Genomic DNA, 22,631 nt, shown 5'->3' with positions numbered 1-22,631 from the left:
TGGCTTTGGGTCAGTCACTGTCTCTTAGCTTAACCTACCTCACAGCATTGTTTGCGAGGATAAAACGTGGAGGTGAAAAATCCACGTACGCCGTCTTGAAGGAAAGGTGGGATATAAATCAAATTAATAAATATTAGCAAAGGGGTGGAGCAGAGAGGAAGGAAGAGGCCACCTTCCCCTAATGCTTCGTATGCTTAGGTATGCTATTTTGGACAAGCACTCTGCATATGCTCAGAGGTGCTTTTCCACACCCGTTCAAATTACGGTATGTCCTGGAGATGCAGATTCTTGCTTCTGCAACACCCTTCAGAGAGCTGAGAAGCAAACATTGCAGCCCCCTAACGCATACACACACCCAACCAACCAACCCTAACTTTGGCCATAAGCTTTCCAGGTGGTCTTCTATATACGGGAGATCCTCATTCTCTTTCTCCTGTCCCACACCTGCCCTTCTCCCTAAAAATAACCACGCACCCCAACTGCAAAATTAGAAACTGAACTCATAGCTCCAACGGGAAACTTTTTATTTATGGAGCACCGAGTGTCACTCCGGGTTGCCGTGTAAACGGGGCGCGCGAAACCGGATCCTCCCCTCCCTCGGCTTCTTGAAAGTTCCACTCCCGCGCCGAGACAGCTGGAGCCCGGCCCCGCCCCTTCCCTCGTTGACAGACAAGTCGAGCCGGGCCCGGATTGGACGGATTCGAAGCCAAGTCGAGAAGCTTCTGCAAAGTGTCAGCGCCCTTAAACGGGGTGGGGAAGAGAAAAATGCACTAGCGCGCGCAATAAGAGGGGCGGGGAGGACGGTCTGCATATAAAGCCTGGGAGTAGCAGGCGGGCGCGCGCGTGCCGACGCTCTCCAGTTGTTTGCAGCTGCGGCGCACTTTCAATATAGATAGCAATTTTTCCAATTGTTATTTCTAGTTGCTGTCAGAAGAAAAAGGGGCTGCATCTTGCATAAGGTATATATGGCTGTATTGCAGCTTGTTTATGTGCATGCATGGGTGGGAGCAGAAGTTTGGCGTCTCTCAACAACTGCGCACTTTTCCCGCGTTTGCAGCCAGGCGTCTGGGGCGGGCTCCCTCGGATTCCAGTAAGGATCGCGGGGATCCTCGCAGGAGGGATCCTCAAGCGCGGGTCGTTCCTGTGGATTGCACCGCGCGAAAGCGAAGAGGCTGTGTGCATTCGGGCTGCAGTTGTTCCGTTGTGGAGCGGATGGGTTCATTTCCAGTGCAAGAGTGCCCCTGAGCATAGTGCAGAGTGGCTTTGCACCGCGGCGTAAAACACGGGTTCGGTTCTAGGGCTTGACCTGAGCTTCGCTGTTGGTTGCGTTTGGAAACGAGTCTTTGGAATTTGGGGGCCAGCGAGCACCCCAAACTGGGGAGGGGCGACGAACGCATCTTTTGCCACTATTTTTTTGTGCGCGAATTTGGGACGGGCTGCGGAAGTTACGATCCTGATAGCCCTTTTCTTATGGGCTTTGCAGACGCTTTATTTACACGATCCTGACCGTGTTCCAACTCAGAACTTGCTCTCATTGATCATTCTACAAAGCTTGCTCCCTTGCAAACGCAGCTCGGGTTTTATTAATAGATTAATAATAATAATAATAATAATAATAATAATAATAATAGATTAAACGCAATCCTATACTGTATATGCAGCTTCAATTTAGGAGTGGCCACTGTTGAAGGCTCGCGTCAGATGCGTAGGACCGGCTTGTGCGACTGCAAATCATCTTAGGATCGCGCAGTTACGTTTTGTGGGACTTAATGCAGGCAGGCGTGCCTGGAATTTAGGATTTATAGCTAATTCAGTACAAAGTAGCGCTGAGCCCGGACGCCTGGGTTCTGCTCTCGTTGGCGAGTACCAGAACGCCATCGTCGGATGTTGAGGCATTCAGTTTGGAGCAACTTAAATAGGTGGATATTTTCCATCTCTAAATATAAGCGCCCACTATAGCTTTACCGTGGAAAATTACAGGCAGACAACACCCGTTACTCGCAGTTCTCTGGGCAGCTTCCACTGAACTGGCTGGTGACTATTTTGCAAGGTTTAACTCCTTGCTCCTTCTGGTGGTATTGCTACTAATAACAATAACTCACAACCTACCATCTCAGAATCCATTAGGGTGGTTTGGAATCTTTAAAATAAATAAAGTATGGATTGATTCATATCTTTTTCTGTCTAATTGGTTCTGGCTGGTAGCAGTTCTTCAAAAGAGCACTGGACTGTGTTGTTTCCCCTCCAAAGAGTAATTAGGAATTTAAAATAGGTGTGTACTTCTGAATAACATCTGCCTGTAGACAGCTGTACATCTTAGATTGCCCTGGGAGTACATTCTTACAATTCACGTTAGAACTGAAGCGGAATTTTTTTTAAAAAAAAAAATAGCAGTTGCCAACTGATGGCCGGGAGAGCTGTTCCTGTTCATTTAAAGGCAACAGGATTCAGTTAGGTGAAGTTTCCTGCAACAAGTGCAATCAGTATTTTGAATACTTGCATAGGACAGCTTCATTTGCAAATTCATTTGCATATCCAACTTACTGCCTAATGCGAACCATGCCTACTCAGCAGTAAGCCCTATTGATTTCAATGGAGTTTACTCCCAGGTAAGCTTTAAGTTTAAGGTTTGCTGCCAAAAATTGTGCTCTTGAGTGGAGCTGTTGAAATCAATAAAGTTCCTTAAGCCCATTGATTTCAGTGGGTCTTCCTCTGTGTATGATTAAAGCTGGCTATCGCCCAGATGGTAGCTTAATTTGGATGAATTCAGAGTGCATAACATGCACACTTAAAACCTGTTGGAAGGGACTTGAAAGGGGTGGAGTGTTTGGTTTCCTCAGGTGCCTGTCTGACTTTGCCTTCTTTGGGGTTGCCACGGGTGGGTGGGGCGTAGAGCCTGGTAGGATAGCTCCCCCCTCCCCACAAAAAATAATAATGGAGCCAATGGAAACTGGCTGCCCAGGAGGTGTGAACATGCGCCTTTTTTTCTGGAAGGGAAATGGGAGTTGGTGCTCCATCCCATCCTCCAATTAAATGTGTTTAGAGTAGTTTTCCCTCTACTCTTCTGGGGATATACCTAGGCTTGGCTAGGTGCCCAGAAGACTGCATCTGCAAACATTGGCTGTTCATGTGTCCTAACTACTGCTTTGGAACGATCTGCACTTGGAATAAAGCAAGGGGACACATTTTTGTTCCTCAGCATAAAAGCATAGGTTTCTGGTGTTCAAAAGAAGTGTCAAATGGTGGGACGTAGGTGTGTGCCTCCTTCGACCTGGCAGAAATATTTTATGTAAAATAACATAGGGCCTTGTTTCAGGAGCTTAGCATATGCAGCAAGAGGTGGTTGTCCCGTGTGCATGGTTTCCCATTCAGTACTGATTTTTAAGAGCTGTAGGTCAGGGGACAGAGCATCTGCTTCTTGTGCAGAAGGCCCTGGGTTCAATTTCTGGCACCTCTGGGTAAGACTTGGAAAGACTCCCATCTTGAAACCCTGGAGAGCTGCTGCCAACCAGTGTAGACAGAATGGCACTCGATGGTCAGGAGAAAGGCAGCGACTCGCGTTCCTCTGGAGAGTTGTAGATAGGTAGCCGTGTTGGTCTGCCATAGTCAAAATAAAAAAATTTCTTCCAGTAGCACCTTAAAGACCAACTAAGTTAGTCGTCAACAGGCTCACCTCAGCCACATCTCCCATTCCCACCACCCTTCTGAGTAATACCCCTCCCCACCTTCTCACTATATAGAAGGATCTGGCAACTTCTGTTTCAGTGTATCTGAAGAAGTGTGCATGCACACGAAAGCTCATACCAAGAACTAACTTAGTTGGTCTTTAAGGTGCTACTGGAAGGAAGTTCCTCTGGAGAGTGATTTGCTTGAGATTACCGGGTCACATTGTAGCTGATTGGAGATTTGAACCTGGATTTCCTCAGGCCTAGCTCCATCACCCCAAACCAGGGGTTGGGGGCACCTGTGTCCCTCCACAAGTATCATGGGACTACAACTCCCATCAGCTCCGAGGAAGATGGGAGTTGTAGTCCTGCCACATCTGGGGGGCCACAGGTTCCCCTCCTTTCCCTAAACGCTGCCTGCCACCTGTGGTTCTGAGGCACAGATCTACTGGCATAAAAGGACACACACACACACCCTTAAAAGAAAACCCAGATGTCTGGAGGCAGATGAGACTTAAATGAGGGGAACACACTCTTAACTATGCCCAGAGGCACTCCATGTTGTTCCCTAAGCTGGAAATTGCTCCAGAATAGATTGGAGGACTCTGCTGAAGCCCTGACACTTTACCTCTCTAGGTATTTAGGATCTTGAGTGAGGGGGATGGAAAAGTTAGCACCATAGCTGTCAACGTTTCTCCTTTTTAAAGGGAAATTCCCTTATTCTGAATAGGATTCCTCGCAAGAAAAGGGAAAAGTTGACAGCTATGGTTAGCACTCCAGGGGTTGGTTTTCATTTTTTTAAAAAAGCAACAGGAAAGGAAGGGGGGTCTAGTGGGGGGGGGGTTGCTCCAGAGGGTGGTCCTGGAAGCAGAGGCTTTCTTGGGGAGCGAGAAGGAAGGAGGGTTTCTGAGCTCCTTCGCCTGTTGCGGTTTCTTGGCTTGGCTCACTGCAGCCGTCTTCCGCAGTCTCTGAGCCCTCCCTGTAGCAGAGTTCTCGAAAAATCTTTACAGGCTAAGGAGGGAGAGCGCGCAGCATGGCACGAGACTCTTGCAAAGTCCAGCCGCCCAGCCCCAAACGGCTGTCTCCACCCCCACCCCACCCCGCCTTAACGACCTAGGGCAGAGTTGGCTACTGGTGTGTGTAGTTTTTTATATATAATCTGATCTTGAGCAACAGCTGTGCCCTTCAGACTGCCAGCAACCCTGCCAAGCATGCCTTGAAGCCGAGAATAGGACACAGTACTGTTTTGCTTAACTACTGCCCGTTCTTAGACCCCCACACCATGACTTCTGAACTGCAGGGCTTAATCTGAAAGAAGATCCTTCTTGGCTGCAGCCAAGTCCCAGTGTTTCTTACCTTGCCCTCCCGTAGGAGCTGCTAGGAGTGGTGCTGGGGGGGGGGGGAGCACCTCAGATCTCCTGCTATGTTTTTCATTTGCAGCTGTGATTGCATCTCCCTACCGCTCTTTGTAGCCACGTGCCATCTTCGCTCTCTCTGTTTAGAAGCCAGCTTGTCTGGAAGTCGGTGTTCTTCCACTGCTGGGGCTGCACTGTGCATTGGCAAGCTGGCTACATAGTGCCCCTGAGCATGTGCAGAGCACTCTGCAAGGTCTAGTCATCTGCATCTTGGAAGCACCCAAGCTTTTTTCCTTTAGCCCTAAATAGATTTATCAGTCGGTTGAGCATGAGACTCTTTATCTCAGGGTCGTAGGTTCGAGCCCCATGTTGGGCAAAAGGTTCCTGCATTGCAGGGGGTTAGACTAGATGACCCTCGTGGTCCCTTCCAACTCTGATTCTGTGAAATAGATCTGGTGCCAGCTTTCTGATTTCCAGCTCACGTGGCTCTGGGGTTCTTCCTATACTGCTTCCAGCATGTGCTGTGCTAGGAGCGGTACAGGAAGAGCCAATGCTATAATGAACTGCAACCTCTGAGTTTTTGGTGTGGCGACTTCCCCTTAAGCTCTCATAAGACACTCGCCACACAGTGAAGCAATTTCAGTTTCGTGAGCATGGCAGTACAAAAAAGTAATGCTGGTGATGGTCACATTCTTTTGGGCATGGAAAGTTGCCCGTTACCTTGTTCTTTATCAATAGGGACACTTTTTGGTATCTTATCCTAAAGATCCACCAGGATACTCGGAGGTTCCTCAGTCTTCCAACCCGTAGCAATGGATCCAATGCAGTGTGATTTCTCAGGTCTGCATTCTGCATAAAGCGATCTCTCATCAGACTCTTGCTGGGATTGTAAGCCAGTCCATTAACGCCGATCTCCCTGCGTCATCCTGGTCTCCCTACTTGGGAGCTGAAGGATCCTAAGGCTTTTGGGGGGGCAGGGGGAGAGGAGGAAATTTGGCATAATGACTCCTGTAAGCATGTCCAAGATTTTTGCATGTGAACAGCGGTAGCCGGTTTGCATTGTGGTCCCCTGGAAAGATTTTGTTGGATTATGTCTGGGTTAAATTTTCCCCAGAGCCTTGTCTAGTGCGTTCCCCAAAGCTTCTAGCAGGGGCCCGCAGCCAATGCAGATGTTTTGCACACATGGCGGGATCCTTGCTACAACAGATGCTGCTGAACTCCAATACACTTTTCTGTATGTTTAAGCAATTAATGGGCTGTTGTCACTTCTTGCATTGATGTCACCCGTGTGTCGCCTTCCCCCTTGCAGCCAAAATGTCCAAGGGTCCAGCTGTCGGCATTGATTTGGGGACCACCTACTCCTGTGTGGGCGTCTTCCAGCATGGCAAGGTGGAGATCATCGCCAACGACCAGGGCAACCGCACCACCCCCAGCTACGTGGCCTTCACGGACACAGAGCGCCTTATCGGCGATGCTGCCAAGAACCAAGTGGCCATGAATCCCACCAACACAGTCTTCGGTAAGAACTGGCCATCCGGCCTTGCCACGCCATCTGGAGGGGTGATAAGCTCCATCTGAGGGCTGAGGGACCCCGCTGCATCCTCCCAGGGAGATCCTTTGGGAGGAAGAGGAGGAGGATAATAAATTTATTACTTATATCCCGCCCATCTGGCCGGGCCTCCCCAGCCACTCTGGGCGGCTCCCAACAGAATATTAAAAACACAATAAAACATGAAACATTAAAAACTTCCCTAAATGGGGCTGACTTCAGATGCCTTCTAAAAGTCAAATAGTTGTTTATTTCCTTGACATCTGATGGGAGGGCGTTCCACAGGGTGGGCGCCACTACCGAATAGGTCCTCTGCCTGGTTCCCTGTAACTTCACTTCTCGCAGGGAAGGAACTGCAGAAGGCCCTTAGACCTGGACCTCAGTTTCCGGGCTGGACAATGGGGGTGGAGATGCTCTTTCAGGTATACTAGGCCAAGGTCATTTAGGGCTTTAAAGGTCAGCACCAACACTTTGAATTGTGCTCGGAAATGTACTGGGAGCCAGTGTACATTTCAGGATTAATGTTATATGATCTCAGCGGCCACTCCCAGTAACCAGTCTAGCTGCCGCATTGTGGATTAGTTGTAGTTTCCGGGTCACCTTCAAAGGTAGCCCCACGTAGAGTGCATTGCATTAGTCCAAGTGGGAGATAACCAGAGCATGCACCACTCTGGCGAGACAGTCTGCGGGCAGGTAGGGTCTCAGCCTGCGTACCAGGTGGAGTTGGTAGACATCTGCCCTGGACACAAATTTGACCTGTGCCTTCATGGACAGCTGTGAGTCCAAAATTACTCCCAGGCTGTGTATCTGGTCCTTCTGCGCATCAGTTACCCTATTCAGGACCAGGGAGTCCTCCACACCAGCTCACCCCCTGCCCCCCAAAAACAGTACTTGTCAGGATTCAACCTCAATCTCATGGATGGCTTTATTCTAGTGCTGGCTGATGTAGAGAACAGCTGATCAGGTGTGTGAGCTTGAAAGCACAAATTCCCAGGGGCCGCTTTCCAGGGGTGGATGGGGCCAGAGGCAACAGAGATTGAAGCAGCTGATGGCACAGACTCCTTGGTTTGGGGTCCCGTTCCCTCAGGAGTCACAGGCTTTTCTGAAGCAGCCCCTTGAGGGAGGATAGAGAGGGGTGTGTAGAAATTAGCCTCGTTTGCCTAGGTAAAATTTACATTTCTTGCTTTGCCCACTTTTTTCTCTGCTGGCATGGAGCACCTGGAAGGGGAATGTGGATTAAGTGCATATGAATAATGGAGCTCTTGACTTACTCATCTCTTAGCTCCCTGAGGGAAGCTGTTATTCCTTGGAAGCTCTCATTATTGTTTCCCTGCCTCTCCTCTTCCCAGATGCCAAGCGCCTTATCGGCCGCCGTTTCGATGATCCCGTGGTCCACTCAGACATGAAACACTGGCCCTTCCAGGTCATCAACGACGGGGGTCGTCCCAAGGTGCAGGTGGAGTACAAAGGGGAGACAAAGTCCTTCTACGCCGAGGAGATCTCGTCGATGGTTCTCACCAAGATGAAGGAAATTGCAGAGGCCTACCTGGGCAAGGTGGGTAGCGTGAAGCATGTTGGCCCCAGCTGCAGTGAAGGATTATTGCTTATGCCAGTGGGGTGGTTGAACCTTTGGCTTGTGGGCAAATTTGGGCTTGCCAGGGGGTTCCAGTTCATAGAATCACAGAACTGTAGCTTTGGGAAGGGATAATGAGAGTCCTCTAGCCCAACCCCCTGCAATGCAGAAATCTTGGCTAAAGCATCCATGACAGATGGCCATCCAACCTCTGCTTAAAAACCTCCAAGGACGGAGAGCCCACCACCTCTTGTGGGGGTCTGTTCCCCTGTCAAACAGTTCTTACTGTCAGAAAGTTCTTTCTGATGTTTAGTCGGAATCTACTTTTTTGTAACTCGAAGCCATTGGTTTGAGTCCTGCCCTCCAGAGCTGGAGAAAAGAAGCTTGCAGGTGTCAACAAGTTCACCCGGATGGGCAAGGAGTAGGGTTCAGTGCTGCTGGGAATGTGCTAGTGGAGGAAACCCCTGCAGCCAGCAGGACTGAAAACTCCTCTCACCAGATTGGTCAGTGGAGGGTTCAATCTTCTTAATGCCAGATTATTTTTATAAAGCTTTTTTTTTAAAAAAAATAAATAAATAGTAAGATGAAAAATTTGGAAAAGTAAACTCCGTAATCAAAGTTACGAAACATCAGATCAGTACAGAGGTGGTGTTTTCAAAATAGATGTAGAATAGGTAATATAGAAAAACAACAGCAAAACACATCATGAAAACCAAATTCCACAATGTAGTGGGAGAAGAGTGTTTTGTGTATCTGAATTTGAAACGTGATAAATCACCAAAACGGCGTGGAAATGTTCAGAATCTTCCTCAGGCGTCAGGTGTGTTACCCCGCCGACTGTTAAAGTTGGTCCTAGGGTGGGAGAAATGAAAAGATTTGGCCCACTGTGCTATTGGTGCCAACCACACTTTGTGGAGCCTTGTAAACGAAAGGATAGATCTCTGCCACAAGGAGCATACAGTCTTAAATTCTAGCTGGAAGGGAATGAATTGTAAGTGGAAAGGAGTGAAAGTGAGCAGTTGCCTTTTCAAGTACAGTCGTACCTTGGAAGTCGAACGCAATATGTTCCGGAGGTCTGTTCAACTTCCAAAATGTTCGGAAACCAAAGCGCGGCTTCTGATTGGCTGCAGGAAGCTCCTGCAGCCAGTTGCAAGCCCCGTCGGATGTTTGGCTTCCAAAAATAGTTCACAAACCGGAACAGTCGCTTCCGGGTTTGTGGCATTCAGAAGCCAAAACGTTGAAGAACTAAGCTATTCGAAAACCGAGGTACGACTGTACTTTGGTTTAGTTATGACTGGGGAGCAATGGTGACAGGAATCTCTGGTCTATATATTAGACCAGCAGCTGCTCTCCAGAATTCCAGTACACTGGTTCTGGGTCTTTCTGTCAGTGCTCCGGATTGATTCTGGGCCTTTTACATAGAAAAAGCTTGGAATGTGGAGTGGGAGAGGCAAAAGACTATGAGGCAAATTTGAATTCCCCCTTTATTTTCTCTACCTTCCACAAAATACCCACCAACAACACAGTGGGGGCAAGATCAGTCCTCTAATTCCCGTTCTTTCTCCCTCTTTCTGCCACAGACTATTGCCAATGCCGTCATTACAGTCCCGGCCTACTTCAACGACTCCCAGCGGCAAGCCACTAAGGATGCTGGCACCATCTCGGGCCTCAACGTCCTCCGCATCATCAACGAGCCCACGGCAGCTGCCATAGCGTATGGCCTGGACAAAAAGGTCAGGAGGGGTTTCATTAACCCCCCCCCCATGTTGTTAGGTTTGGACTAAGCCCAGGACAGTGAATTGCAGGGAAGAGGACACAACACTTACGTTTTGTGAGCAGGGTTGGGAAGCCTGTGACCCCTTGGTGTTGCTGGACTACAACTCCCACCGTTCTTGGCCCTTGGCCATGCTGGCTGGGGCTGATGGGAGTGGGAGTCCCAACAACAGCTTGGAGGGCTGCAGGTTTCCCTCACTTCTAGGCCAGAAGATCCCAGAAAGTTCTTGGGTCGAGTTCATGCCTTTAAAGCACTTTCAATTCCCAAAGGATTCTGGGAATTGTACTTTAAGGGTGCTGACAGGAGACCAACCTATTCCCCTCCCAGAACTACAATTCCCGGTGCACTTTTAATCCCTCTTCCCAAGGAACTCTGGGGCTCTAACTCTCTGAGAGAGTGTGGGGTCTCTGAAAAACTCTCAGCACCCTTGGTGAACTACAGGTGCCAGAATTATTTGGGGGAAGCCGCGACCGTTTAACATGGTATCGGAGTGCTTTACATGTTTGATATGAGCGTGGTCCTAAGGGCTATCACGAAACTACAGTTCCCAGCAATCTTCTGAGAGAATCCTGACAATAATCCAAGTTCAGGTCTGCAATTGAGTCCTGTTCTTTGGTTCATGGTTAAGTGGTGGAATTTGTGTTTGTGTGTTTAGTTTTTGGTTGAAGGTACTGGAATTCCACCCAAAACAGGCCACGGTGGTTCTTACATGTTGCTGGTCCATCCTTCCTGTAGGTTGGCGGCGAGCGCAACGTCCTCATCTTTGACCTGGGCGGCGGCACTTTCGACGTCTCCATCCTGACCATCGAGGACGGCATCTTTGAGGTGAAATCAACGGCCGGCGACACCCACCTGGGCGGCGAGGACTTCGACAACCGCATGGTGAACCACTTTGTGTCGGAGTTCAAGCGCAAGCACAAGAAGGACATCACGGACAACAAGCGGGCGGTCCGGAGGTTGCGCACCGCCTGCGAGCGGGCCAAGCGCACCCTCAGCTCCTCCACCCAGGCCTCCATCGAGATCGACTCCCTCTACGAGGGCATAGACTTCTACACCTCCATCACCCGGGCCCGCTTCGAGGAGCTGAACGCCGACCTCTTCCGGGGCACCCTGGAGCCCGTGGAGAAGGCCCTGCGGGACGCCAAGCTGGATAAGTCTCAGGTGCACGACATTGTGCTGGTTGGTGGCTCCACCCGCATCCCCAAGATCCAGAAGCTCCTGCAGGACTTCTTCAACGGCAGGGAGCTCAATAAGAGCATCAACCCTGATGAAGCAGTGGCCTATGGCGCAGGTAAGAGAGCCTCACCGGAGGTGGTAGGCCTCAGAGTGCTGGTTGCTAGGAAACGAGGGTTGCCACCTGTCCTGTATATAATGCAAGATTTCCCCATACTTGGATGTAAAATGCTACGTCCTGTATTGATACGGTTCTGTCCTGTATTTCAGGTCCTTCTCTCTCGGTGCCAAGTTAGGGATCCTTTCCAAATGCATGCGTTTGAAAGGGTGTGTGAAAGGTTCATGTAGCCCAGAAAGATGGACAGATTTGTGTGTGTGTGAGTGTGACAAATTCCAGAGGGGGCCACCTGGTTAGGCTGCAGTAGATTTTAATGGATTGCTTTGAAGCCACTGCAGCACCAGATGGGGGTGGGGAATTGCCCCCAGCCGCCCTGTCCTGTATTTTGCTGGAACAGAAGTGGCAACCTTCTAGGAAATGCAAGTGGGGAAAAGCATGATGGCCAAGTTTTGCCTTCCTCTGTCAGAGACAGAAGAATAATCGCTGAAAACGGCGGGAGAGAGTGTGGGTGCTGCTTTTGGGCTTCCCATCTGGCTGGCCCCTCTGAGAACATGATGCTGGACTAGTAGATAAACATTTTTGCCCACTCCTGCAGGCGGTGCTGCTAATATCAGGGGTTGGTATTTTTTAGGCACATTCCAAGAACCCAGGTCCTGGGAGGGGACCCATGTCTAAAGCCCAGAGGCTCTGGTCTTCCATAACTGCTGCAGCTTTTCTGAGGCAGCTGGTTTCCATCATCTAACCATCTTAAGTTGCCTCCTGAAAAATGAGAAGAGGGTCCTTTGCCAGTTATTGGGGCCTGAGCAGATGCCTGGCTTTGCCCGCTAACCCTGATGGATGTATTCTGCCTCAGTTGTTGGTATTCAGTAGCATGCTTGCCTCTCCCAGCTGCTGGAAACCTCAGATGGGGAGAGGTCTGGTGTCCTCAGCTTCCTGCTTGGGGTTTTCCCACAGGGCTTTTTTCAGCTGGAGCTCGCAGGAACTCAGTTCCTTCACCTCTCAGGTGAGCACCACTGCCATTCTAAGACAATGAGGGAGGGGTGCAGGGTGAGTTCTGGCACCACTTTTTCTAGAAAAACAGCACTGGGTTTCCCATAAGCGGTTGGACACTATGAGAACAAGATTCTAGACTAGATGGGCCACTGGGCTGATGCAGCAGCCAAGCTCTTCTTAATGTTCACACTGGAGTTGGAACCGTCGTAAGGGTGAAGCAGTCGATTGGGATTTGTTACTCAACCAACCGTGCTGCATACCAAAGAAAGGGCAATGAAGTATTGAGCAAAGGGTGGGGAACCTTTGTCAATCAAAGAGCTGCATGCCAGTCAAGGGTGGGGCCAGAGGCCAGAGTGGGTGGAGCAACACGTTTAACTCCTTTATCATTTACAGTCATACCTCGTGTTGCGTCTGCTTCATGTTGTGTCTTTTTACATTATGTCCCATGGCAACCTGGAAGTACCGGAACGGGTTACTTCCTGGTTCCGCCGCTCGTGCATGTGCAGAAGCGCGCTATGTGCAGAAGCGCCAAAACGCACCTGCGCAGACACAGCGCTTCGAGTTGTGGGCATTTCACATTACAGACGGGCCTCCGGAATGGATCCCGTGGGTAACATGAGGTACCACTCTATTAAATCTGTATACCTCCCCTCATCCAAAGATCCTGAGGTGATTCACAAAATAAAAACGCAAAATACATAACAAAAACAAGACGGATAACCCTCTTTCCACAAACACGTTTAAAAGGATATGTAATGTTAACCAGTTCAAGGCCTGGCTGAAGAGAAACGTTTTCACTCGCCACCTAAATATATGTAGTGAAGGTGCCTGGCAGGCCTCCCTGGGGAGAGCGTTCCATAAACGGGGAGCCACCACAGAAAAGGCCCTTGTGTTGCTGTCCTTCAGACCCCTCACAGGGTCTGGGTTGGTTCATACGGTCCTGAGCCATGACTCTACCTGTGATCAGTGGGTGATACTCCAGCCAAGTGGAAGCCAGAGGTTTCTTCGCATTCCCGCCAGGAAAGCAAGAAGCGTCAGCAGGGTCCAAGGATACATTTCTAGTCAGGCAGAAATGGGGCCAGCAAAGGCTGTGGCCTGGGCACTGTCCCAAGGACCAGATAGAGATTCCTGGAGGGCCACGTTTCACACCTGGCTTCTAGGGACGCGGTATTCAACATAATTCTACAAAGCATTAAAAGTCTAGTGTTGATAGTACCGTTTGGGAATGCTGATAGAATCGCATTGGCTTCCACCTGCCCCATCAGGACAGAAGCAGGTTGTAATTCTTCTGATCTTCCAGGAGGTGTCCTCATATCTTTTTACCACACCCAGCACTACAATGCCCCTTTAAGCAGCTATGGCCTCCCCCAAAGCACCCTGGGGGTTATAGTTGGTTAAGGGTGTCGTGGAATTCTACTCAGTATTGATCCAGAGTAGAATCCCAAATTACAGTTAGCAGAGTAAAAACTTAAACGTTGCAGGATTCCCAAAAAATAGACCAGAGGCAATTAATATTTCATCCAGCAGAGCTTTACTGCTACTGAGGGCAAATGAGCGTAATGGTCACAAATGCAATACAGTGGTACCTCGGGTTAAGTACTTAATTCGTTCCGGAGGTCCGTACTTAACCTGAAACTGTTCTTAACCTGAAGCACCACTTTAGCTAATGGGGCCTCCTGCTGCCGCTGCGCCGCCAGAGCACGATTTCTGTTCTCATCCTGAAGCAAAGTTCTTAACCTGAAGCACTGTTTCTGGGTTAGCGGAGTCTGTAACCTGAAGCGTATGTAACCCAAGGTACAGTGGTACCTCACAAGACGAATTCCTCGCACGACAAAAAACTCGCTAGACGAAAGGTTTTTTTTGTTTTTTGAGCTGCTTCGCAAGACGATTTTCGCTATGGGCTTGCTTTGCAAGACGGAAACGTCTTGCAAGTTTGTTTCCTTTTTCTTAACACCGTTAATACAGTTGCGACTTGACTTCGAGGAGCAACTCATAGAACGCGGTGTGGCAGCCTTTTTTGAGGTTTTTAAAGACTTTGGTGATTTTTGAAGCTTTTCCAAAACTTTCCTTACACTGTGCTTCGCAAGACGAAAAAAATCGCAAGACGACAAAACTCGCGGAACGAATTAATTTCGTCTTGCGAGGCACCACTGTACCACTGTACGTTCAGTCCATAAGAAATCCAGTTGCCGCAGACTTAACTTTAACTTACAATAACATAATAAGACTAAAACCTTAACACTAAGCATACTGTGTGCAGAACACCACGCCAGAAGGAAAGAATGACAGAAGGTGAAACCCAGGCTCCTCCTGGCCCATTTTTATAGTCCACATCACCTTGACAGAAGAGATAAGAGAATCAATCTTAAGCCAGTTGTACTCAGCATCTTTGAAGGAACAACCCAAACATCACAAACCTTTTGCTTGTTTCTTTCACACAGAGAAAGCTTCCAGAACGCTCTTGAATTAATTAGAATAGGAAGGATCTCTACACATCAGATTGATACTTTTTGCACTAAGAAATGCCAACTGACAGAGGGTGCTAGGAGTTTTTGGGAGATTGCTGCTTCCCCCACAGAGCTACAGTTCTCCAAAGTGGTTTTACAAAATTTCTCCAAGGTTGGAGGAAACTCCTGAGGGCTTTGGAACAGCCGGTGGTCACGACTGGAGAGAAACTAGTTGTCTTCTTAAGAGCATAAGACCAGCCTGCTAAACCAGGCCTAAATTCCTGACTGTTGGCTTGACTGCTCCATCACCACCTGCGTTGCTCTTCTCCCCCACAGCTGTCCAGGCTGCCATCCTCTGCGGGGACAAGTCCGAAAACGTGCAGGACCTGCTGCTGCTGGACGTCACGCCTCTGTCCCTGGGAATCGAGACGGCCGGCGGGGTGATGACCGCCCTCATCAAGCGCAACACAACCATCCCCACCAAGCAGACCCAGACTTTCACCACATACTCGGACAACCAGCCTGGGGTGCTCATTCAGGTAAGGGGAAGTGACTGTGACCATGGCAAGGGAGCATTATGGGATGCTGGCTGAGCGTTGCATTTAGCAGGCCGAGCATTGCCAGAACAATGGCACAGACTCAGTTGACCGAAACTAAGGGCGGTTTTGTGTAGTTGCCAGAAGGATGCACACCCCGAGTTTCTTGCATGGTGTGGTTGCGTTGGGAGAACCAAGCTTTGCTTTCTAACCTCCTGGTGTTCTCCTTCCTTCCTTCTCACCCCCCCCTTCGCAAATAGGTATACGAGGGAGAGCGTGCCATGACCAAAGACAATAATTTGCTGGGCAAGTTTGAGCTGACGGGCATCCCTCCTGCTCCTCGCGGCGTCCCCCAGATCGAAGTGACCTTCGACATAGATGCCAACGGCATCCTCAACGTCTCTGCTGTGGACAAGAGCACCGGCAAGGAGAATAAGATCACCATCACCAACGATAAGGGTGAGTACGCTGGCTGAAGGGGGGCGGGCACAGCAGCTATAGGCTCTTGCCCGTCACAACACATCCTTGTGGTTGCTAATCTGGGCACCCAATCAACACCAGCACATTTGCCCCAAACAGGCCAATGTGCCAACTCTGCTTGGATTCCATTGAAGGTTTGAATTTTTTTGTTCAGTAGTAGCCCAGTGGAATAGGGAGTGAAGCTCTGCAAATGAATAAACCAAGCGATATTATTATTATTAATTAAATTTCTTTGTCCGAGGGTCACAGCACGGCTTACCATATCAAAGCACAAAAATGCGCAGCGGAGTAACACACACACACACAAAATTTAGAAGGCCATAGAGGGTTTCATTAGCCAAAGGGCTGGGAGAAGAGGGAATGTTTTTGCCTGGCACCTAAATACATGTGGGAATAAGGAAGCATGGGGGAAGACAGAATGAAGTGCTGCCTGAATGCAGCCAGATTGGTTTCAGCTATAATCTGGGGGGTTAAATGTGTTCATCCGCACTTCTCTTTTCCCCAAGATTTCTAGTCATGGGTCTAAGAGGTTCTTTTTGTGTCTTTTTTTCGTCCTGCCGCTTTCCCTGGGAAACCCCCCAGTTTACTGCTGATTTGGAACAAATGTCCACCAGGTTTTCTGCAGATTAAAGGAAAATAACCAACTCAAACCCAGGACTAGAAATCATAGAATCATAGAATCATAGAGTTGGAAGAGACCACAAGGGCCATCGAGTCCAACCCCCTGCCAAGCAGGAAACACCATCAGAGCACTCCTGACATATGGTTGTCAAGCCTCTGCTTAAAGACCTCCAAAGTAGGAGACTCCACCACACTCCTTGGCAGCAAATTCCACTGTCGAACAGCTCTTACTGTCAGGAAGTTCTTCCTAATGTTTAGGTGGAATCTTCTTTCTTGTAGTTTGGCTCCATTGCTCCGTGTCCGCTTCTCTGGAGCAGCAGAAAACAACCTTTCTCCCTCCTCTATGTGACATCCTTTTATATATTTGAACATGGCTATCATATCACCCCTTAACCTCCTCTTCTCCAGGCTAAACATGCCCAGCTGCCTTAGCCGTTCCTCAGAATTTATAAAAGAATGGAAACTGTTTATTCAATATTTACAGATAAATTGCAAACAGGTAGAAGCATTGACAGGATTATTGTAACAACCTGCAGTTTCATAAGAGTATATATTTAAAGGCGATAATTAGAGGAGCAAATTAAATGAATTTGGATATGCAGATGTTAAGAAATAAATTTAAGGAACTGCAGAAAGAGGGGGAAGGAAGTCAAACTTTGAAATGTTAAATTGATTGTAAAACTAATGAAATGTATTAACTTGAAAAGTATAAATAAAAACTTTTTAAAAAGAAATCATGGGAGAAACAGAGGTGTGGATGACCCCTAAGTTTTATTCCCTCTTCCACTGGGGGAAATCAATCCTTGATTGGGATCCAGTGAATGTTAGTGTACTGGCTGGATTTTGGCATGCAGTATACTGATGTGTCTCTTGTCATCCAGTCACCATCAGTGTATTTGGAGCAGGCATGGAGACACCTGTGGCCAGATTGCTCTGTCCCAGCTCCTACCATCCTTGAGCATTGGCCATCCATATAACCTGCAGACAGCCCCCCCCACCCCGGCTTAGCAGTTTGCCCTGACCTGTGTGGCTTCTCTCTCGTGCCGCAGGCCGCCTGAGCAAGGAGGAGATTGAGCGCATGGTCCAAGAGGCAGAGCAGTACAAGGCTGAGGACGAGATCCAGAGGGAGAAGATCACGGCCAAGAACTCCCTGGAGTCCCTGGCCTTCAACATGAAGAGCACGGCGGAAGACGAGAAGCTCAAGGACAAGCTGTCCCCAGAGGACAAGCAGAAGATCCTGGACAAATGCAACGAGGTCATTTCCTGGCTGGACAGGAACCAGGTGAGCTTACAAAGGGAAGCAGGTGTGAGCAGCGGCGGTCCTTGTCTCGAAATTTACTTCCTGTTTGGAAAAGAAGCCACAGTGAGGCAGGAGGGGGAAGTTAAGATAAATAGGACTGCATGAGGCACATACTGCAAGCAATCGAGGAGGTTTGGATCTTATTTCTACTATGTATTTTGCGGTTTTTATATCGCAGTTTTACACTGAACCGCACTGAGATCTGTGGGTGAAGGGCGGTATACAGATTTAATAAATAATAATCAAAATGAAGGGACGCGGGTGGCGCTGTGGGTTAAACCACAGGGCATAGGACTTGCTGATCAGAAGGTCGGTGGTTCGAATCCCTGTGACGGGTTGAGCTCCCGTTGCTCGGTCCCTGCTCCTGCCAACCTAGCAGTTCGAAAGCACGTCAAAGTGCAAGTAGATAAATAGGTGCCGCTCCGGCGGGAAGGTAAACGGCGTTTCTGTGCACTGCTCTGGTTTGCCAGAAGCGGCTTAGTCATGCTGGCCACATGGCTGTATGCCGGCTTCCTTGGCCAATAAAGCGAGATGAGCGCCGCAACCCCAGAGTTGTCTGCGACTGGACCTAATAGTCAGGGGTCCCTTTACCTTTAATCAAAATGATAATGTGAGGTTGAGGAACCTGCAGCACTTTGTATGTTGTGGGAGGTTTTTTTTAGCAGAGGTTGGATGTTTATCTGTCGTGAATGCTGTAGTTGAGAGATTCCTGCATTGCAGGGGGTTGGGCTAAATGGACTTTGGGGTTCCTTCTAAGTCTGTGACACTATGCTTCTATGACTCCAGCTCCCATTAGATGCCCTTGCCAGATGGGTAACAGTAAGAGGTAATGGGAGCAACTTCTGCAGCGCCACAGTGCTCCCCCATGCCTGCAGTAAAGCAATGTGTGATGGCAGAGAAGGAGGTGTTATGTTTTTTTTACAGGATTTCAGATCTCCAGTGATAAACAACCTTAGTTGCCTTGGTATAGCACAGCAAACTACAGGCGAGCGAGGCTTTGTTTACTGCTATAGATGCAACATGGCTTCTCTGCAGGTTTTCCTGGGAATTGTAACTTAGGGCTTTTGTGTTCTCTTGTTCCACGGCTCCCCCACAGGGGGAAAGCGCTGTTGAGCACTCAATCAGAGCAAATGCAATTCGGGTTTCTCCCAGATTCCTGTTTGTTCTGATCTATTGCTGATCTTCCCTTGGAAAAGGAGCAGGGCCAGTGGAAGAATTTCTCAGACCCATGCTTTCTAGGCACAGAACAAGTGGAAGTGTGACGTGTCGGTTCCACTTCTGTTGGAACCTTATTGCGGCATTTTGAGTTCGCCTTTGAATAGTGGGTTGTTGTTGTGTTGTTCAGCTGTGTTCCACTAGAGGGCAGCCAAAGCATCCGAGTGATGGAGCATAAATTTGGCGTAATATAGATCTTCTCCTTTGCAGATTGGCTGAAAAGCCAAATCTAACTTTCCTGAAACCTGGTTTCCTGGGGAGAGTGCTAGCTGCTAAGGAAGGGCAGAGAAATCAGTGTCTCTTCCTACAGGAGCAAAACGCCGAAGCGTAGACCCTTTTGATCTGACTTCAAGGCTGGAACCGGCTGAGGGTTTTCTCATGTGTGTGTGTGTGTGTATGTGTGTGTGTGTGTGTGTGTGTGTGTGTGTGTGTGTGTATACACACAATTTTTGTTACATTTTCTAAATTACATTTCAAAATACTCATTTAAACAACCTTAAATCAATGACTTTTCTTCTCTTTCGGTGGTTCATTTCTCATACCGTACATCCCTGCATATTTTACATGAACTAAACCATTCAATAATCCATTGAATAATAAGGCTGGCATGCATGCCTCTGGGTATGGGAAGGCAAAAGTCTATAAAGGCTTTATGAACCATATTCTAAGGAAGCATTTGTATAGAGTTTGGAAGAAATATAAAAATTTGCTGGAAAGGAAAACACCTCTGTGGCTCCCTCCCATTAGTTAATATGGATAGACAATGGGCAACTTACAGGGAATTGCTACACTTTACAGAAGGGGGTGGGTGCTTAATTGAAATCAGAAGAAAATGTAAGGGGCCATGTTACAGACCGGTTACAATATCATCAATTATATGCAACATTTAAAACAGACAGGAAAAACTGTTTCCCCCGGACCAAAGCTCACACTTTGAAAAAGGACTTTTACAAAACAAAGAAAAACTTACTACCTAGAATGTACAATCTGTTGTTAGAATGGGAAACGAAAGACGAGCTTGTTAAAGTTCAGAATATCCTTAACGGTATCGCACCTCTTCTTTCCTTGTCTCACTCAGATGGCGGAAAAGGATGAATATGAGCACCAGCAGAAGGAGCTGCAGAACGTCTGCAACCCCATCATTACCAAGCTGTACCAAGGGGCAGGGGGCATGCCCGGGGGCATGCCGAGTGGGATGCCTGGGGGCTTCCCAGGAGCTGGAGGAGCTGGCGGTGGCTCTTCAGGCCCCACCATCGAAGAGGTGGATTAAGAGCCTTCTTCCTCTTCCTCCGCCCTGCATGGTAATAGGGAGAAATGCAAGCTGGCCTGGATTCTGCTTCACTTTGCCAACTTCTGCCCATGAGCCTCTGCACTTAAATGGAGTTTGCTTGCTCTGTTCTCTCCCCACCACTCCTCCCCATCTGTTTTCTGTAATGGAGTAGGGCATGTCTCCTTACTTACCGCCAAATCCGAGACTTCAGAGATGGTGTTCACATGAATAAATTATTGCACTTTCATCACCCTGCTGCTTTGGTGCCCATGTGTTTTGTATATTTGTGTTTTGTTGTGTACAAATTCACAAGGTTCTAGTCCACAATATGTTGCCTGTTAAGATAGTTGACATGGGTGACCTACTTTTTTTGCCCAAGAACTACAAGTGCAAAACCACAGGGCTTTGTTGGGAGCCAACAATCTGCTGATCAATGCTTGCAAATTCCGTATGGGCCAAGCCAGACTTAACTGGCATCAGGTGTATGGCACAGGGGCATGTCTTGGGGGAAAGCAGCCTTGCAACAGCTGGTTCAGGGGCCCCATGTGGTTAATAGTTGCAGCCCCTGTGGTCAGAGACCATATAGGGGCCATGCTAATCTTCTCTGTATCATTCCAATTTTAGTATATGTGCTGCCGAAGCGAGCACCAGAGACCATATAACCCATGATGCAGCGCACACAGGTGTGCATGCCTGGCAGCAGCGGCATGCATCCATACTGCTTTTGTTCCTGTCTTTTAATAAGAAAAGCTGGCTTAGGAAGGCACTGGGCTGATGGCCCAGCTAGTAACCATTGATAGCTTTCTCCATAAATTTATCCTGCCCTCTTTTAAAGCCATTTGAGTTTGTGGTCACCATTGCCTCTTTTGGGAGTGTGTTCCATAATTTATGTACTGCATGAAAAAGTTAATTTGCCTTCCTTGGATGTCCATGTGTTCTAGTATTAATGCGAGAGGGAGAAAATCTCTTCCCTACTCGAAGATCTGGGTCAGCCAATACGGTGGGAATTCCACGGAGCCACTTTTGCCTACAACAAAAAAAGGTGGGGCCATGTAACTTCCTTGACCTGTGCACGCGATCCCCTCTCAACCTAATAGCTATGTTTAAAGCCAGTATCTGGCACACCCCAAACGCTGGCCTTTTTCTGTTGCTAAAACAAAAGAATCTGTTTTGCCCTTTAGTTAACCTTTTGCCCTACCTGTTTGCCACAAGGGCTCTGCCTGAATTGAGGACTTAAGATCATGCAGAAGGGAGCAACCCCCCCCCCCCGGAAGAACAAATCTTAGGAGAAGTGGCATTTGGTGATTACATTGGCTCTGGAATTCACTTCATGGGTAGTTAAAACGATTGCACCATTGTGCGGACCTCTCAACAAAGCTGAATGATGGGACCATAAGTCCCATCTAGCTATGACACTGACAGATCTATGGGAGTCTCCCAATCCATCCTACAGATAACAGCAACTGAACCTGGGGGGCTTTACATGGAAGCCCTGCCTGTAAAAAGGTAAAGGAGTTGTGGCGCTCATCTCACTTTCAGGCTGAGGGAGCCAGCATTTGTCCACAGACAGCTTTCTGGGTCATGTGGCCAGCATGACTAAACCACTTCTGGTGCAACGGGACACTGACGAGTGCCAGAGGGCACGGAAATGGGTACCTGTCGCAGCTTTACCTATTTATCTGCTTGCACTGGTATGCTTTTGAACTGCTAGGTTGGCAGGAGCTAGGATAGAGCAACGGGAGCTCACCCTGTCGCTGGGATTCAAACTGCCGACCTGATTGGCAAGCCCAAGAGGTTCAGTAGTTTAGACCACAGCGCCACCCACACCCCTATAGCCCTGTCCTGTGCTACTGAGCTTGCAAGGTAATGGGTTAAGAGTTGCAGTTAGACAGTTGTGCTTATGCCATCTGGATGTCTCTGAACAATCAGTGTCATGGACTGGTTGGACACAGAGTGGCAGATGGCAGGAGCCAACTGGGGAATCCCCGAGGGAAGAAGGCCCAGAACCCGGGTGGTGGGGCAGCTATGTAAGAGGGAGAAGACTGGAAAGAGGAGGTGTTGTCAGAAGCTGAAGCGGTAACAGTGCTGGGGTGGGGGGAGTCTGGAAGAGTACCTAAGTCCAAAAGCTGAAGCAGAGGGCAGAAATGAGTCTGGCTGCTGAAGAGTCATGGGTGTCTCCCCCTCCTGTGACAGGCTCCCCTCCCTGCTTGTCTCCCACAACCAGAAGAGGCATGAAGAGGGTGGAGGAGAGGTTGGCTTCATGCAAAGCACAGTCTCAGATTGCATGGGAGAAACTGGAGAGGCTGGTACTTTCAGTCTCAGCAACTGATCCACAGGGGAAAAACTTAAGAGGGATGAGCTGCTGTGCTCATTCGGCCTGATACTCTGCCAAGGTGGTACAGTTTGTGTTCTTGCTAATAGTTAACTCCAACAGTGATTTACTGCTGGCTCCTTCCTGTCACTCAGATCAGAATCTCGTTGCAGCTGTCAAATATTTGCACTACCTTCGGAGCATCATTGTCACTGCTGCAAGCCTGCTCTTGCATCTCTGACTCATGGGGT

The 22,631-nt window shown here is 48.7% G+C and overlaps 1 protein-coding gene across 2 annotated transcripts; it reads left to right on the top strand.

Moving 5' to 3' along the window:
• Positions 1 to 799: 799 nt before the first annotated feature.
• Positions 800 to 20,325, top strand: LOC308591215 (heat shock cognate 71 kDa protein-like). Of its 2 annotated transcripts, none has more exons than XM_081201778.1 (9): positions 800 to 959; positions 6,330 to 6,539; positions 7,919 to 8,124; positions 9,723 to 9,875; positions 10,652 to 11,207; positions 14,984 to 15,186; positions 15,444 to 15,642; positions 17,334 to 17,566; positions 19,878 to 20,325. In XM_081201778.1, exons 2-9 carry the CDS (start codon positions 6,335 to 6,337, stop codon positions 20,067 to 20,069), a joined length of 1,947 nt encoding a protein of 648 aa, XP_081057904.1. In that variant the 5' UTR covers positions 800 to 959; positions 6,330 to 6,334; the 3' UTR covers positions 20,070 to 20,325. The 2 variants fall into 2 exon arrangements, with proteins under 2 accessions (XP_081057904.1, XP_081057903.1); XM_081201777.1 differs by lacking the exon at positions 800 to 959 and adding an exon at positions 985 to 1,090.
• Positions 20,326 to 22,631: the final 2,306 nt, after the last annotated feature.

This window comes from Podarcis bocagei, assembly GCF_964188305.1.
Source record: "Podarcis bocagei genome assembly, chromosome: 7".
Taxonomy (NCBI): domain Eukaryota; kingdom Metazoa; phylum Chordata; class Lepidosauria; order Squamata; family Lacertidae; genus Podarcis; species Podarcis bocagei.
This window is presented reverse-complemented; position numbering and strand designations above follow the sequence as displayed.